Source organism: Callithrix jacchus, chromosome 12, assembly GCF_049354715.1.
Source record: "Callithrix jacchus isolate 240 chromosome 12, calJac240_pri, whole genome shotgun sequence".
NCBI classification, from domain to species: Eukaryota; Metazoa; Chordata; class Mammalia; order Primates; family Cebidae; genus Callithrix; species Callithrix jacchus.
The window spans coordinates 85,326,358-85,342,197 of NC_133513.1; the positions used below are offsets into that span (position 1 = coordinate 85,326,358).

The 15,840-nt window shown below is 45.7% G+C and overlaps 1 protein-coding gene across 5 annotated transcripts in view; it reads left to right on the forward strand.

Annotated features, from left to right (window-relative positions):
* The first annotated feature begins 7,024 nt into the window (after positions 1-7,024).
* The window catches only part of KIF11 (kinesin family member 11), a 58,757-nt gene continuing 49,941 nt past the window's right edge, over positions 7,025-15,840 (forward strand). For 2 of the 5 annotated variants that reach the window (XM_002756401.7, XM_078346038.1), the window contains exon 1: positions 8,752-9,073. In XM_002756401.7, the coding sequence (XP_002756447.1) occupies positions 8,997-9,073 (77 nt within the window). In that variant the 5' untranslated portion in view covers positions 8,752-8,996. Of the gene's footprint in view, positions 7,321-8,751; positions 9,074-15,840 lie in introns of those variants that run through there. The other 3 variants (XM_035268473.3, XM_078346037.1, XM_078346039.1) reach the window with 2 other exon arrangements.

Here is a 15,840-nt window from a genome sequence, read left to right on the forward strand (position 1 = left end):
CTCTCTTTTTTTTTTTTTAAGACAGAGTCTCGCTCTGTTGCCCAGGAGTGCAGTGGCATCATCTCAGCTCACTGCAACCTCTGCCTTCCAGGTTCAAGTGGTTTTACTGCCTCAGCCTCTCAGAGGAGCTGGGATTACAGGTGTCCACCACCACACCTGGCTAATTATTTTTTTTTTTTTCAGTAGAGACGGAGTTTCACAATATTGATCAGGCTGGTCTTGGACTCCTGACCTCAGATGATCCTCCCACCTGAAGCCTCCCAAAGTGCTAGGATTACTTTTTGTGAGACTGAGTCTCTCTGTCGCCAGACTGGAGTGCAGTGGGTGGGATCTCAGCTCACTGCAACCTCTGACTCCCTAGTTCAAGCGATTCTCCTGCCTCAGCCTCCCGAGTAGCTGGGATTACAGGGGTGAGCCATCATGCCCGCCTAATTTTTGTATTTTTAGTAGAGACAGGGTTTCACCATGTTGGCCAGGCTGGTCTCGAAAGAACTTCTGGCTGGGCATAGTGGCTCACGCCTGTAATCCCAGCACTTTGGGAGGCCAAGGAGGGCAGATCACAAGGTCAGGAGTTTGAGACCAGCCTGGCTAATATGATGAAACCCTGTCTCTACTAAAAATACAAAAATTAGCCAGGCGTGTTGACACGTACCTGTAATCCCAGCTACTTGGGAGGCTGAGGCAGGAGAATTGCTTGAACCTGGAAGGTGGAAGTTGCAGTGAGCCAAGATCATGCCACTGCACTCCAGCCCGGGGAACAGAGTGAGACTCCAACTCAAAAAAAGAAAAAAAAGCAAGCACTCCTGACCTCAGGTAATCTGCCTGCCTCAGCCTCCCAAAGTGCTGGGATTACAGACCTGAGCCACCACACCTGGCCCAATAATTCTTAAAATTTGGAAGCATATGTGGTCCAGATTCTTTTTTTTTTTAAGACGGGGTTTCACCATGTTGGTCAGGCTGGTCTTGAGCTCCCAACCTCAGGTGATCCGCCCGCCTTGGCTTCCAAAGTGCTTGGATTACAGGCATGACCACCACACCTGGCCCAGATTCTTCTTTAAGAATTGGCTTGGTCCCAGCACTTTGGGAGGCCAAGGTGGGTGGATCACGAGGTCAAGATATTGAGACCATCCTGGTCAACATGGTGAAACCCCGTCTCTACTAAAGATGCAAAAAATTAGCTGGGCATGGTGGCACGTGCCTGTAATCCCAGCTACTCAGGAGGCTGAGGCAGGAGAATTGCCTGAACCCAGGAGGTGGAGGTTGCAGTGAGCAGAGATCGCGCCATTGCATTCCAGCCTGGGTAACAAGAGCGAAACTCCGTCTCAAAAAAAAAAAAAAAGAATTGGCTTGGATTTTCTGGCCCTTTTCAATTTCACATAAAATTTTTATAAAAAAGCTTGTTATAGCTTGTCAATTCTAGGTCTTCTTCAATTCATAGATTTCTCCCTCCACTTTTTTTTTTTTTTAAAAGAGTCTCATCTCTGTCACCCAGGCTGGAGTGTAGTGGCACGATGATGGCTTCCTGGGTTCAATTCTCCTGTCTCAGCCTCCTGAGTAGCTGGGATCACAGGCATGTGCCACCATGCCTGGCTAATTTTTGAATTTTTTTAGTAGAGATGGGGTTTCACCATGTTGGCCAGGCTGGTCTTGAACTCCTAAGAGGTCATCTGCCCACATGGGTCTCCCAAAGTGCTAGGATTACAGGTATCAGCCACCACGCCCAGCCTCTCCCGCCTCTTTTTTATTTTGCAATTTGTCAAAGGAGTTATTTGTCCTGTCGTGTTCCAAACATTCTAAATTTTGCTGACTGTATTCTTTTTTATTTTTTTTTTAAAAGGAGTTTTGCTTTTGTTGCCCAGGCTGGAGTGCAATGGAGTGACCTCAGCTCACTGCAACCTCCGTCTCCTGGGTTCAAACCATTTTCCTGCCTCAGCCTCCTGAGTAGCAGGAGTTACAGGAATGTATTGCCACGCTTGATCAATTTTTTTGTATTTTTAGTAGAGACAGGGTTTCACCATATTGCCCAGGCCAGTCTCAAACTTCTGACCTCAAGTGATTCACCCACCTCAGCCTCCCAAAGTGCTGAGATTACAGGCATGAGCCACCACGCCTGGCCTGTTGACTGTATTCTTACAATGTGATTTAACATGTTTGTTTCCTATATTTCCTGTAAATGGTAGTTACATCCACAGATTTGATCAGATTCAGCAAATATGCATTTGGCAAGCATTTGCTAAGCACTGTGCTTGCTACTAAGTGGTATACAAAAACGACTAAGATATCACCCCTATTGTTTATTATTTATTTTATTTTATTTATCTTTTTGAGACTGAGTCTCAAACTGTTGCCCGGGCTGGAATGCAATGGCACGATCTTGCCTCACTGCAATCTCCGCCTCCCAGGTTCTTGCAATTCTGCTGCCTCAGCCTCCCAAGAAGCTGGGACTACAGGTGCACACCACCACATCCGGCTAATCTTTTGTATTTTTAGTAGAGACAGGTTTCACTATGTTGGCCAGACTGGTCTTGAACTCCAGACCTTGTGATCTGCTCACCTTGGCCTCCCAAAGTGTTGGGATTACAGGCATGAGCAACCGTGCCCAGCTTATTTTATTTTTAATTTTTATTGTATTTATTTATTTTGAGACGGAGTCTCACTCTGTTGCTCAGGCTGGAGTGCATTGCCAGGATCTTGGCTCACTGTAACCTCCACCTCCCAGTTCAAGCGATTTTCTTTGCCTCAGCATCCCAAGTAGCTGGGATTACAGGCACCCACCACACCTAGCTGATTTTTGTATCTTTAGTAGAGACAGCGTTTAACCATGTTGGCCAGGGTGGTCTCGAACTCCTGACCTCGTGATTCATCTGCCTTGGCCTCCCGAAGTGCTGGGATTACAGGCGTTAGCTACCTCGTCCAGCCCCAGCTAATTTTTGTTTGTTTGTTTTGAGATGGAGTCTGGCTCTGTTGCCCAGGCTGGAGTGCAATGGCGTGATCTTGGCTCACTGCAACCTCTGCCTTCAGGGTTCAAGGGGATTCTCCTGCCTCAGCCTCCCGAGTAGCTGGGATTACAGGCACGTGCCACCACATACAGTTAATTTTTGTATTTTTAGTAGAGACAGGGTTTTGCCATCTTGGCCAGGCTGGTCTTGAACTCTGATGTCAGGTGATCCACCCGTTTTGCCCTCCCAAAGTGCTGGGATTACAGGTGTGAGCCACCATGCTCAGCAGAAATGTTGATTATTAGCCTGAGTAGTTTGAACTCAAGGCAATGTAAAATGACATTTCAGGGACCTGCTTAGTGCAACAAAACACTTACACATGGCCATAAGACCCTGGCTCTCTCTATTAGACTTAGCCCTGATGGCAAGTACAATAATTCAGCCTGTGTATTCATTGCCAGGCCCAGAGTAAGCACTTCAAAAAGAGTAGATAAAAGTGGATTCATGTTCACTTAGCAAATGAAAAAATTAGGTGGGAAAGACAGTAGTTAAGAGAACTTGGGTGTTGGAATGAGAAAGTTTTTTTTTTTTTTTGAGATGGAGTCTCACTCTGTTGCCTGGGCTGGAGTGCAGTGGCACAACCTCCACCTCCTGGGTTCAAGGGATCCTCCCATCTCAGCCTCCTGAATAGCTGGGATTACAGGCACCTGCCACCACGCCCAGCTTATTTTTGTGCTTTTAGTAGAGATGGGGTTTCACCTTGTTGGTCAGGCTGGTTTCAAACTCCTGACCTCAGATGATCCACCCACCTTGGCCTCCCAAAGTGCTGGGATTACAGGCGTGAGCCACCGAGCCTGGCCAGAATGGGAAAGAATTCGAAGTTCCTTCCCCAATACTTAATCTTACACTATGATTAAAGTTTAAGTAGGGGCCAGGCACTGTGGCTCACACCTGTAACCCCAGCGCTTTAGGAGGGCAAGGCAAGTGGATCAAGTGGTCAGGAGTTCAAGACCAGCCTGACCAAGATGGTGAAACCCCATCTCTACTAAAAATAGAAAAATTAGCCAGGTGTGGTGGTGGGCACCTGTAATCCCAGCTTTTGGGAGGCCGAGGCAGCTTAAACCCAGGAGGCGGAGGTTGCAGTGAGCCAAGATCAGGCCATTACACTCCCACCTGGGTGACAGAGCTAGACTCCATCTCAAAAAAAAAAAAAAAAAAAAAAGTTTAAGTATGGTCATATGCTGTATGACTACAGACAAACTTATTTGGTCAGTTTGCTGATAAAGTAGTGGAAAATAATAGTTTTATTTTGGAAAGTTGTTCTGAAGATTAAATGAGATAATGCACACAAAGTCTTTAGCATGAGTTTGACTCATTGTAAACCCTAGATAAATGGTAGCTGTATCTATTATCAAATGGAGACTCTTGAATTTCTTGTGTTAACCTATTTGACTGTTAATTTAAATATTGTTTGGATATTTACTAAAGAGAAAGGAAAAAGGCCCAGCACCTGTAATACCAGCACTTTGGGAGGCTGTGGGAAAATTACTTGAAGCCAGGAGTTCAAGACCAGCCTGGGCAACATAGGGAGACTCCCATCTCTATCAAAGGAAAACAGAATTAGCCAGGTGTGGTAGCTTGTGCCTACAGTCCCAGCTACTCAGGAGGCTGAGATGGGAGGATCCCTTGGGCCCAGGAGGTTCAGGCTTCAGTGAGCCATGATGGTGCAATGTACTCCAGCCTTGGTGACAGAGAGTGACTCAAAAAAACCAAAACAAAATGAAAGAAAAGAAGAAATTAGTCCAGGTGCAGTGGCTCATGCCTGTAATCCCAGCACTTTGGGAGGCTGAGGTGGGTGGATCATGAGGTCAGGAGTTTGAGACCAGCCCAGCCAAGATGGTGAAACCCGGTCTCTACTATTAAAAAAAAAAAAAAAAATTAGCTGGGTGTGGTGGCACGCACCTGTAGTCCCAGCCACGTGGGAGGCTGAGGCAGAAGAATTGCCTGAACCCAGGAGATGGAGGCTGCAGTGAGCCAATATCACACCACTGCACTCCAGCCTGGTCAACAGAGTGAGACTCTGTCTCAAAAAAAAAAAGAAGAAATTAAGATTTTTTTCCTATTATACCCCAGGCACTTTACATATGTTATTTTAGTCCTCACAATAATAATTATTATCTCCATTTTACAGATGAGGAAATCAAGGCTGATAGAAGTTTAGTAATTTCCTTCAGATACTCAATGTATATTTATTGAGTAAAGCCTTACTTTGTATAAGACTCTGTTCAAGACACTGGGAAAATAATACAAAATAAAAAGACTGGGTCCCTAATGAAACTTACATTCTATCCATGGAGACACACGATATATTAACAATGTAATTACTGACTGTAGTGTTATGAAGAAAATAGCATTCTGAGATAGAAAATTGTAAGAGAAAGGCTAGGTACGGTGGCTCACGTCTAATCCCAGCACTATGGGAGGCTGAAAAGGGCGGATTACTTGAGGTCAGGAGTTTGAGACCAGCCTGGCCAACGTTCTAAAACCCAGTCTCTACTAAAAATACAAAAAAATTAGCTGGGCGTAGTGGGGTGCCTGTAACCCCACCTACTCAGGAGGCTGAGGCACAAGAATCCCTGGAACCCAGGAGGCGGAGGTTGCAGTGAGCCGAGATCCCACCACTGCATTTCAGCATGGGGGATAGGGCGAGGCTCTGTCTCAAAAAAAGAAAAAGAAAAAGGAAATTATGAGGAATGTGCTTTATTAGGGTGGTCAGGAAAGCTCTTTTTAAAAGAGAAAGTTACACTGAGAGCTGAAGAATGAGAATGGGTAAGCCATGCAAAGAGCCAAACAAGAGTTCAGGGCAAGGGCCTGGCCACAGGAAAAAGATAGGAGCTGTGAAACATAGTAATGAGATTTTTGGCAAGTGCCTTTAGTTGATAGTATGGACAAGGGCCAGATCATAAGGACCCTACAGGGCAGGGTAAAGAGTTTGAATTTCATTCCAAATGCAAATAAGAAGCTAGTGTAACATGGCCGGGCGCGGTGGCTCATGCCTATAATCCCAGCACTTTGGGAGGCCAAGGCGGGTGGATCACGAGGTCAAGAGATCGAGACCATCCTGGTCAACATGGTGAAACCGTGTCTCTACTAAAAATACAAAAATTAGCGCGCACCTGTAGTCCCAGCTACTTGGGAGGCTGAGGCAGGACAATTGCTTGAACCCAGGAGGCGGAGGTTGCCGAGAGTGAGCTGAGATTGCCGAGAGTGAGCTGAGATTGCGCCATTGCTCTCCAGCCTGGGTAACAAGAGCGAAACTCCGTCTCAAAATAAATAAATAAATAAAAAGACATTTCCCTTGCTGAGTAAATGTAGTAGAGGGGTCGGGGGGAGGAGAAAAGAGCAGAAGAGAGTCTTGTTGAGGTGGATGACAGTAGTACAGGTAAGAGGTAAGAGCCTTGGACTAGGGTGATCGCAGGGGAGATAAAATCAACAGCACTCCACTACACAAGGAGGAATCGAAGGTTCTGGTTAGCACCAGTGTCTAGATAAGAAAAATTAGGGTGGAGGTAAGAAGGTAAGCGTTCAGTCTGAGATAGGTCCCATTTTGAAATGCCAGGGAGCCACCTAAGAGGAGATATCAATAGACAGCTGGCGACGCAAAGTAGAGATGACCAGCGGAAGGGGCTGTAGATGTAGCTATTTCCCTGGGGCGGGGTGCATGTAGGTAATTAGTAAGTGGAGGAACACAAAAAGGACGTAAGAGCTTTCCACTGCACCGGTTTGTTCCTTAATAGGTTCCCATGTGTTGTGTGGCCCAGAAGCGCAGTTTCAAGAACCGACTGCGGCACAGGATTCTGTTTCAGTATCTCCTGGTAGGGCGTCCCATACCTACAGCAGTCGAGTCACGCTAGGAACCGCTAAGACGCCGAAAAGTTCGCCTGCAACAGGAGGGAGGTGACAAAGGGCGCGCAGGCCCCAGCGAGCGCTGCGTGCTGGGGATTCGTAGCCCGCGGCAGCTGACTTTTGCGCAGCCTCCTTGAGACGCGACCGCCCGCTACGCCCCGCGGAAAGGCGGAGCCTGTAGGCGGCCAGCGTCAGTCGATCAGTGCAGTCGTTCTGAAATCTGGGCGGACCGTGCTTTCTTGCTTGGAGTCGCTTTATCGATGATGATTTAAGAGTCCTCCAAATGGCATTCAGTGTCCATTTCATCACGATTTGGAAACTGTAGTAGCCTTATCTCTTAACACTTCCTAATTACTCTTTTTCTTTTTGAGAAAGGTTATTGCTCTGTCGCCTACGCTGGAATAATCTAGTGGCATAATCCCGGCTCACTGCAGCCTTGATCTCCTGTGTTCAGCGTTCCTTCCGCCTCAGCCTCGTGAGTAGCTGGGAGAACAGGCACGCACCACACCTTGCTATTTTTTCCCCCATTTTTGTTGTTGTTGTTGTTGAGATGCAACACTGTGTGTTGGCGGCAGTGGTGGTGGTGTTCCTCCTATGTCGCCCAGTCTGGTCTCAAACTTCTGGCCTCAAGAATCCTCCTACCTCGGCCTATTAAAGTGTTGGGATTACAGGCGTGAGCCACCGAGCCCAACACTAATAATTCTTCAAGATTATTCTGGGCCAGGCGGGGTGGTTCACGCCTGTAATCCCAGCACTTTGGGAGGCCGAGGAGGGCGTGGGGGTGAGGGTCATCTGAGGTCAGGAGTTCGAGACCAGCCTGGCCAACATGGTGAAACCACATCTCTACTAAGAATACAACATAGCCAGGCGTGGTGGCATGCACCTGTAATCCCAGCTACCCGGGGGCTGAGGGAGACGGAGGTTGCGGTGAGCCGAGATCGCGCCACTGCACTCCAGTCTGAGTGACAAGAGCGAGACTCCGTCTCTTTCTTTTAATTTATTATTTTTTTTTTTGAGACGGAGTCTCGCTCTTGTTACCCAGGCTGGAAGTGCAATGGCACGATCTCGGCTCACCGCAACCTCCGCCTCCTGGGTTCAGTCAATTTTCCTGCCTCAGCCTCCTGAGTAGCTGGGATTACAGGCACACGCCACCATGCCCGGCTAATTTTTTGTATTTTTAGTAGAGACGGGGTTTCACCATGTTGATCAGGATGGTCTCGATTTGTTGACCTCGTGATCCACCCGCCTTGGCCTCCCAAAGTGCTGGGATTACAGACTTGAGCCACCGTGCCCGGCCCAATTTTTTTTTTTAAAGACGGGGTTTCACCATGTTGGTCAGGCTGGTCTGGAACTCCCGACCTCACGTGATACGCCCGCCTTGGCCTCCAAAGTGCTAGGATTACAGGCGTGAGCCAACACGCCCGGCCGGCTCCGTCTCAAAAAATAAAAAAAAGCCTATTTTGGTCTCTGCCTCCGGGAACGCGGCTCGCTTTGAACCTCTCCTGTGCTTCCATTCCCCTCTTAAAATTCAATAATAATTATAATCATGAGCGCTTACCATATATTCCAATCTATTTGCTTGCATAAACTCATTTATTCTCCCCATAAACCCTCTGAGATGGTTACTAGTATTTCCTCTCTGCAGATGAGGGAATTTTGGAATAGAGACGTCATGTAAGTTGAGTCACGGTACGCTGAAGTTCCACACTCCTCTCCTGCATCTCGGCTCTGGACTACTGAGTTCCGGAGCGAGCTGACAGACCTGCTCTTTACGTTACTGGAGGTCACGCCCTGAGGGCGGGGCTCCGGTGAGGACCCTGAGTCCCATGGTGCCGTGCGCGTCCGCGCAGCCATTGGTCTGGCTACTCGGCCCCTTTTTCAAATTGAGGCGCCGAGGCGTTTCTTGGTTTCTGGGACTTAGGGCGGAGACAAGATTGGTGATTTGGTGGCACCGGCTGGTGCGGGACCAACGCCACGGCTAGAGTACCGGGTGGAGAGCGGGGACGCCGAGCTGCGGGCGTCAATCCTCCAGGCCACGCCAGCGCCCGGCACGGGCCAGGGAGACTCAGGCTCCCGTCTGCCGCCAAACCCCTACGCGACCCACGGCGCCCAAGGCTGCGGCCAGGCGTTGATTTTTTGGCGGGGACCGTCATGGCGTCGCAGCCAAATTCGTCTGCGAAGAAGAAAGAGGAGAAGGGGAAGAACATCCAGGTGGTGGTGAGATGCAGGTAGGGAGAGGGCTGACAGGATTCCGAGCGCCCGGGCTTTGCTGCTGGGCCCACTCCTGCGCGGTTCGGGGAGAGGAGAGCGATTTTGTTTGCATTTCCTGAGGGTCCCAGTTTCTTTGTTGTCCGAGTTGTGTTCGATAAAAATGACACCCGGTTGTTGTGTGTGTCTGATTTTCGGGAGAAAATAGGATGTTTGATTTGATCACTGTTCCATACCGAAAAGTGCGTTCTTATTTTAAACTATAGTCAATAAAGATTTAGGTGTCACTTTTGTATGCTGCTTCATGTAGTCAGTTTGGAAGTAAGACTGAATACCTGTTTTGCAGATGGTTTAGCCCTTACGTTGGTATTACCACCTCTAAAAAGCAATCACTTATTATCTTTATTCTAGATGCAATATTTTCTTCATCCCTCCTAAACAATAAACATCTCTGTATGTAAACATTAAAAATTAAGTTATAAAGTAAGTTTATGCTTTTAAAAGATCAAGGCCATTTAAGCTAGTGTAAATTTCTGATTGTGCTGCAGTTTTCCTTTTCACCTGTTTATTCATAGACCAAATTAAAGGATTTTTCGAGATAAGGGGATGTGGAGGGGTGTTCGCCTCTCCCCTGACTGGTTTCCAAATAACTTCTTAATTTTAAAATGAGCTAGAAACTGTTGCTTAGTTAGAATTGACTTATTCAACTTTTTAGAGGCTCTCCGCAGTTTACTGAGTATGTGTGTTTTGTGTGTGTGTTTTTGTGGCTGTCGTTAACAGTTGCTGTTGCAACTTTTCTGTAAACCTTTCTAAACTAGGTGCAAGAGAGCAGATTTGGTGGCAATCCTAAGTCTGGCCAATGACACTTACCAGCTGTAATCTGGGCTTTCTGCTAGTAGTTGCTTGTTTTGAAGAATTTTATTTAAAAATGCAGTGCATATAACAAGTGCAAATTTTAAAATTATTTTGGTTGTTTAATAAAACCAGGCAATTATTACCTTTTCCGTGTGCCTTTATATGGTTTCTTTTTTTAATATTAGTTACAAAATACTTCAGACTTAGAAAAAGTTATTAAGAATAATGTAATAAACATTTTTGTTCATAACACAGATTAAGAAACAAAACAATCATTGCTGGAGCCCCCTCTTTCCCCTCTCCATCCCTTTTCCTCTGCTCACAGTTAACCATTATCTTGAACTTGATGTTTATGATCTGCATATATTTCAAACCTTGCCATAGAAGAGATTTATTTTATCATCGATGAATAGAATGGTACTTTGCTTGTGTCTTGTGTATTGTAAAAAAAAATTTACAATAATTTTTATGTAAAGAGTTTTTTTTTTCTTTTCAGATTAGCCTTTTTTTTTTTTTTTTTTAAGAAGGGGGTTTCTCCATGTTGGTCATGCTGGTCTTGAACTCCTGACCTCAGGTGATCTGCCCACCTCATCCTCCCAAAGTGCTGGGATTACAGGTGCAAGCCACCAGGCCAGGGCAGCCTTTTTCTTTCTTTCTTTCTCTCTCTTTCTTTCCTTCCTTCCTTCCTTCCTTCCTTCCTTCCTTCCTTCCTTCCTTCCTTCCTTCCTTCCTTCCTTTTTCTTTCTTTCTTTTTTTTTTTTGCATGCACTTAGGGCATATGCCTTCTTTCAAATAGCCTTCCTGGTACAAGTCTGTTATTAAGCTTTAGTAAATAGGCAACTTGGGATTTATGAGGTCCTTGGGTTGGCAAGCCTTTTCTGTAAAGGACTCGGATAAATAAATATTTATCCTAGAGTATTTTATTTAAATACTCTAGGCTTTACAGGTCATGTGTAGTTTATTTTTTTTTGAGACAGAGTCTTGCTCTGTCACTCAGGCTGTAGTGCAGTGGTGCGATATCAGCTCACTGCAGCCTCTGCCTCCCAGGTTCAAGCAATTTTCCGCCTCAGCCTCCCAGGTAGCTGGGACTACAGGTGCACACCACCATGCCTGGATAATTTTTGTGTTCTTAGTAGAGACCGGGTTTCACCATGTTGGCCAGGCTGGTCTCAAACTCCTGACCTCAGGTGATCCATGGGATTACAGGTAGGAGCTACCACACCCTGGCACATGTGGTTTCTTGCACATTATTTTCTGATCCTTTATTATTATTTTTAAAAAAGCCTTTAAAACTGCAAAAATCATTCTTAAATCTTTGGCAGGGCAAGGGCCAGGTTCAACCTACAGGTTAAAGTTTATAGACCCCTACATAATGTGCTGCTGGCTATCTTTCTTATACCCCTTCTATTCCCTCCCCTATTTTTTCCCAATTTAAAAAATTGTTTTCAAATGCACATAAAATTTACCATCTTAACCACCTTTAAGTGTACAGTTCAATGATATTAAATACATAATAATATTCTGCAGTCATTACTGCCATTCATCTCCATAACTCTTTTCATCATGAAAAACTGAAACTCTATACACATTAAACAATAACTCCCCATTTCCCTCTCCCCTCAACCCCTAACACCTACCATTCTACTGTCTATGATTTTGACTACTCTAAGTACTTCATGTGAGTGGAGTTGTAATACAGTATTTATCCTTTTGTGACTTGCTTATTCCCACTTTGCATGATGTCCTCAAGGTTCAACCATGTTGTAGCAAATATCAGAAGGTTTCCTTCTTTTTTAAGGCTGAATAGTATTTATTATATGCATATACCACATTTTGCTTATCTCTTCATATGTCAGTGGACACTTGAGTTGCTTCTTCATTTTAGCTATTATGAATAATGTTGCTATGAATATGGGTTTTCAATTTTCAATTCTTTTGGGTATTTACCAAGAATTGTAATTGCTATATGATTATTCTATTTTAAATTTTTGAGGAACCTACAAAGAGTGGCTGGGCCATTTTACATTCCCACCAACAGTGCATAAGTGTTCTAACTTCTCCACATTCTCACCAACATGATTTTCTGTTTCTTTTTTTTTTTTTTTTTTTAGTAGCCATATCATTGGGTGTGAGGTAGTCTCTCATTGTAGTTTTGATTTGTATTTCCCTGATGATTAATGATGTTGAGCCACTTTTCATGTGTTTACTGGGCATTTGTATATCTATTTAAGTCCTTTGCTCATTTTTAAATTGATTTACTTTTTTGTTGTTGAGTTTTAGGAGTTTTCTATGTATTTTGAATATTTTCAGATGCATGAGCTGCAAAAATTTTTTCACCATTACTGTGGGTTGCCTATTTACTCGTTGATACTGTCTTGTCTTTTCCGTTTTTTTTTTTTTCTTTTTGGAACCAGCACATGGCCTCCTTTTTGCTGATTCTGTGTTTGGCCCCAATGCAGCCTGTTCTACACTCCGTGTCTGCATTCCTGAAACCAGGCCTACCCAGCACCACATAGAAGTCCAGGCTGTAGATATCAATGCATGGGTCACATTTGATACCCAAATCTCTGTGTTACTGGATCTCCAAATCAAAGTTTCCAGTATCCAAGAAGTTGTTCTTTCTTTTTTTTTTTCGAGACGGAGTTTCGCTCTTGTTACCCAGGCTGGAGTGCAATGGCGCTATCTCGGCTCACCGCAACCTCCGCCTCCTGGGTTCAGGCAATTCTCCTGCCTCAGCCTCCTGAGGAGCTGGGATTACAGGCACATGCCACCATACCCAGCTAATTTTTTGTATTTTTGGTAGAGAGGGGGATTCACCATGTTGACCAGGATGGACTCAATCTCCTGACCTTGTGATCCACCCATCTTGGCCTCCCAAAGTGCTGGGATTACAGGTGTGAGCCACCGTGCCCGGCCCTGAAGTTGTTCTTTCTTAATTCACACTCCTGCACCTTTAGACTTTCCTCCAGGATTTCTTCTGCTTTGGGCCTTCACACTGTATACTGGGTGGCAATCTATTCATTTTTCCTCATACCAAAGGATCTGATAATATATCTAGCTTTGGGGAACACAGGGGTCTGGCCTATGAACTGCTCCAACACCTTGGCTGCCAGGGTCAGTCGTCTTCAGTCTCCTCCACACAGATGTTGAGGGAATCTCGCTCTGTCACCCAGGCTGGAGTGCAATCTTGGCTCACTGCAACCTCTGCCTGCCAGGTTCAAGCAATTCTTATGCTTCAGACTCCCAAGTAGCTGGGATTACAGGTATGTGCCACCGTGCCTGGCTATTTTTTTATTTTTAGTAGAGATGGGGTTTCACCATGTTGGTCAGGCTGGTCTTGAACTCCTGACCTCAGATGATGTGCCTGCCTTGGCCTCGCATAGTGCTGGGATTACAGGTATAAGCCTGTAATCCATGCCTGGCCTTTTTTTTTTTCCTGCCTTTAAAGATAGTATCTTGCTTTATTGCCCAGGCTGGTTGTGAACTCCTGGGCTCAAATAGTCCTCCTACCTCAGCCTCCCAGGTAGCTGGGATTACAGGGATGCTGTCTTTTAATACACAGACTTTTAAAATTTTTATGAAGTCCAATTTGTCTTGTTTTTGTGGCCTGTGCCTTTGGTGCTATATCCAAGAAATCATTGCCAAATCTATTGTTGTGAAGCTTTTGCTTTATGTTATCTTTTAAGAGTTTTATAGCTCTAGGTCTTACATAAGGTTTTAATCCATTTTGAGTTAATTTTTGTATATTGTGTTAGATAAAGGTCCAACCTCATTCTTTTGCATATGGATATTTAGTTTCCCAGCACCATTTGTTGAAAACATTGTCTTTATTATTTCTTTCTTTTTTTTTTTTTTTTGAGACAGAGTTTCGCTCTTGTTACCCAGGCTGGAGTGCAATGGCGCGATCTCTGCTCACCGCAACCTCTGCCCTCCTGGGTTCAGGCAATTCTCCTGCCTCAGCCTCCTGAGGAGCTGGGATTGCAGGCACGCGCCACCATGCCCAGCTAATTTTTTGTATTTTTAGTAGAGATGGGGTTTCACCATGTTGACCAGGATGGTCTCGATCTCTTGACCTCGTGATCTACCTGCCTTGGCCTCCCAAAGTGCTGGGATTACAGGCTTGAGCCACCGTGCCTAGCTCTATTTTTTTTTTTGAGGCAGAGTCTCGCTCTGTCACCGAGGTTGTAATGCAGTGGCATGATCTCGGCTCACTACCACCTCCCCCTCCTGGGTTCAAGTGATTCTCCTGCCTCCCAAGTAGCTGGGACTACAGGCGCCCACCACCACACCCAGCTAATTTTTATATTTTTAGTAGAGACAGGGTTTCACCCTGTTGGCCATGCTGGTCTCGAACTCCTGACCTTGTGATCCGCTTACCTTGGCATCCCAAAGTGCTTGGATTACAGGCGTGAGCCACTGTGCCCGGCCTATTTTTTCTTTTTTAAGACGGAGTCTCACACTGTCGCCTAGGCTGGAGTGCAATGGCACGATCTTCTATAACTGCAACCTCTGCCTCCTGGATTCACGTGATTCTCCTGCCTCAGCCTCTGAGTAGCTGAGATTTCAGGTGCATAACACCACACCCGGCTAATTTTTTGTATTTTTAGTAGAGATGGGTTTTCACCATGTTGGCCAGGGTGGTCTTGAACTCCTGACTTTGTGATCCTCCCACCTGGGCCTCGCAAAGTATTGGGATTACAGGAGTGACCCACTGCTCCTGGCCTAAGATTGTCTTTTTTCCAATTGAATGGTCTCAGCAACCTTATGAAAAATCATTTGCCATATATGAGAGGGCCTCTTTCCTTTCCTTCCTTGCCTTTTCCTTTTCCTTTCCTTTCCTTTTCTTTCCTTTCCTCCCTCTCTTTCTTCCTTCTTCCCTCCCTCCCTCCCTCCCTCTCTCCTTCCCTCCTTCCCTCCCTCCATCCTTCCTTTCCTTTTTCCTTTCCCTTTTCCTTTCTCTTTCCTTTTCCCTTTCCCTCTCCCCTCCCCTTCCCTTCCCTCCCCTCCCCTTCCCTTTTCTTCCCTCCCCTTCCCTTTCCCCTTTCCTCTCCCCTCCTTTCCCCTCCCCTCCTCCCCTCCCCTTTCCTTTCTTTTCCTTTCCCAGGCCTGTAGTACACTGGTGTGACCTTGCCTCACTGTAACCTCCGCCTCCTGGGTTCAGGCAGTTCTCCTGCCTCAGCCTCCTGAGTAGCTGGGATTACAGGTGCACACCATCATGCCTGGCTAATGTTTGTATTTTTAGTAGAGACGGGGTTTCACCATGTTGGCCAGGCTGCTCTCAAACTCCTGACCTCGTGATCTGCCCTCCTTGGCCTCCCAGAGTGCTGGGATTACAGGCATGAGCCACCGCGCCCAGCCTTAAGCCTGTCTTTATGTCATTACCACATGGTTTTGATTATTGTAGCTTTGTTGTAAGTTTTGAAATCAGGAGTCCTCCAGCTTTGTTCTTTTTCAAGATTGTTTTGGCTCCCTTGGGACTCCCTTGATTGGACTCCCTTGGGATTCCTTATGAATTTGAGGATAGAGTTTTCTATTTCTGCAAAATATGTCATTGGTATTTTAATAGGGATTACATTGAATCTGTAGATCACTTTGGGTAGTATTGGCATCTTCTGTGTCTTTTTTTTTTTTTTTTTTTTTTTTTTTTTTTTAGTAGAGATGGGGTTTCACCATGTTGGCCAGGCTGGTCTCAAACTTCTGACCTCTTGATTCGCCTGCCTCAGCCTCCCAGAGATCTAGGATTACAGGTGTGAGCCCCTGTGCCTGGCCCCCCTGTCTTTTTTTTTTTTTTTTTTTGAGACTGAGTCTTGCTCTGTTGCCAGGCTGGAGTGCAGTGGCCTGATCTTGGCTCACTGCCACTTCTGACTGCCTGGCTCAAGTAATTCTGCCTCAGCCTCCCGAGTAGTTGGGACTATAGGTGCATGCTACAACG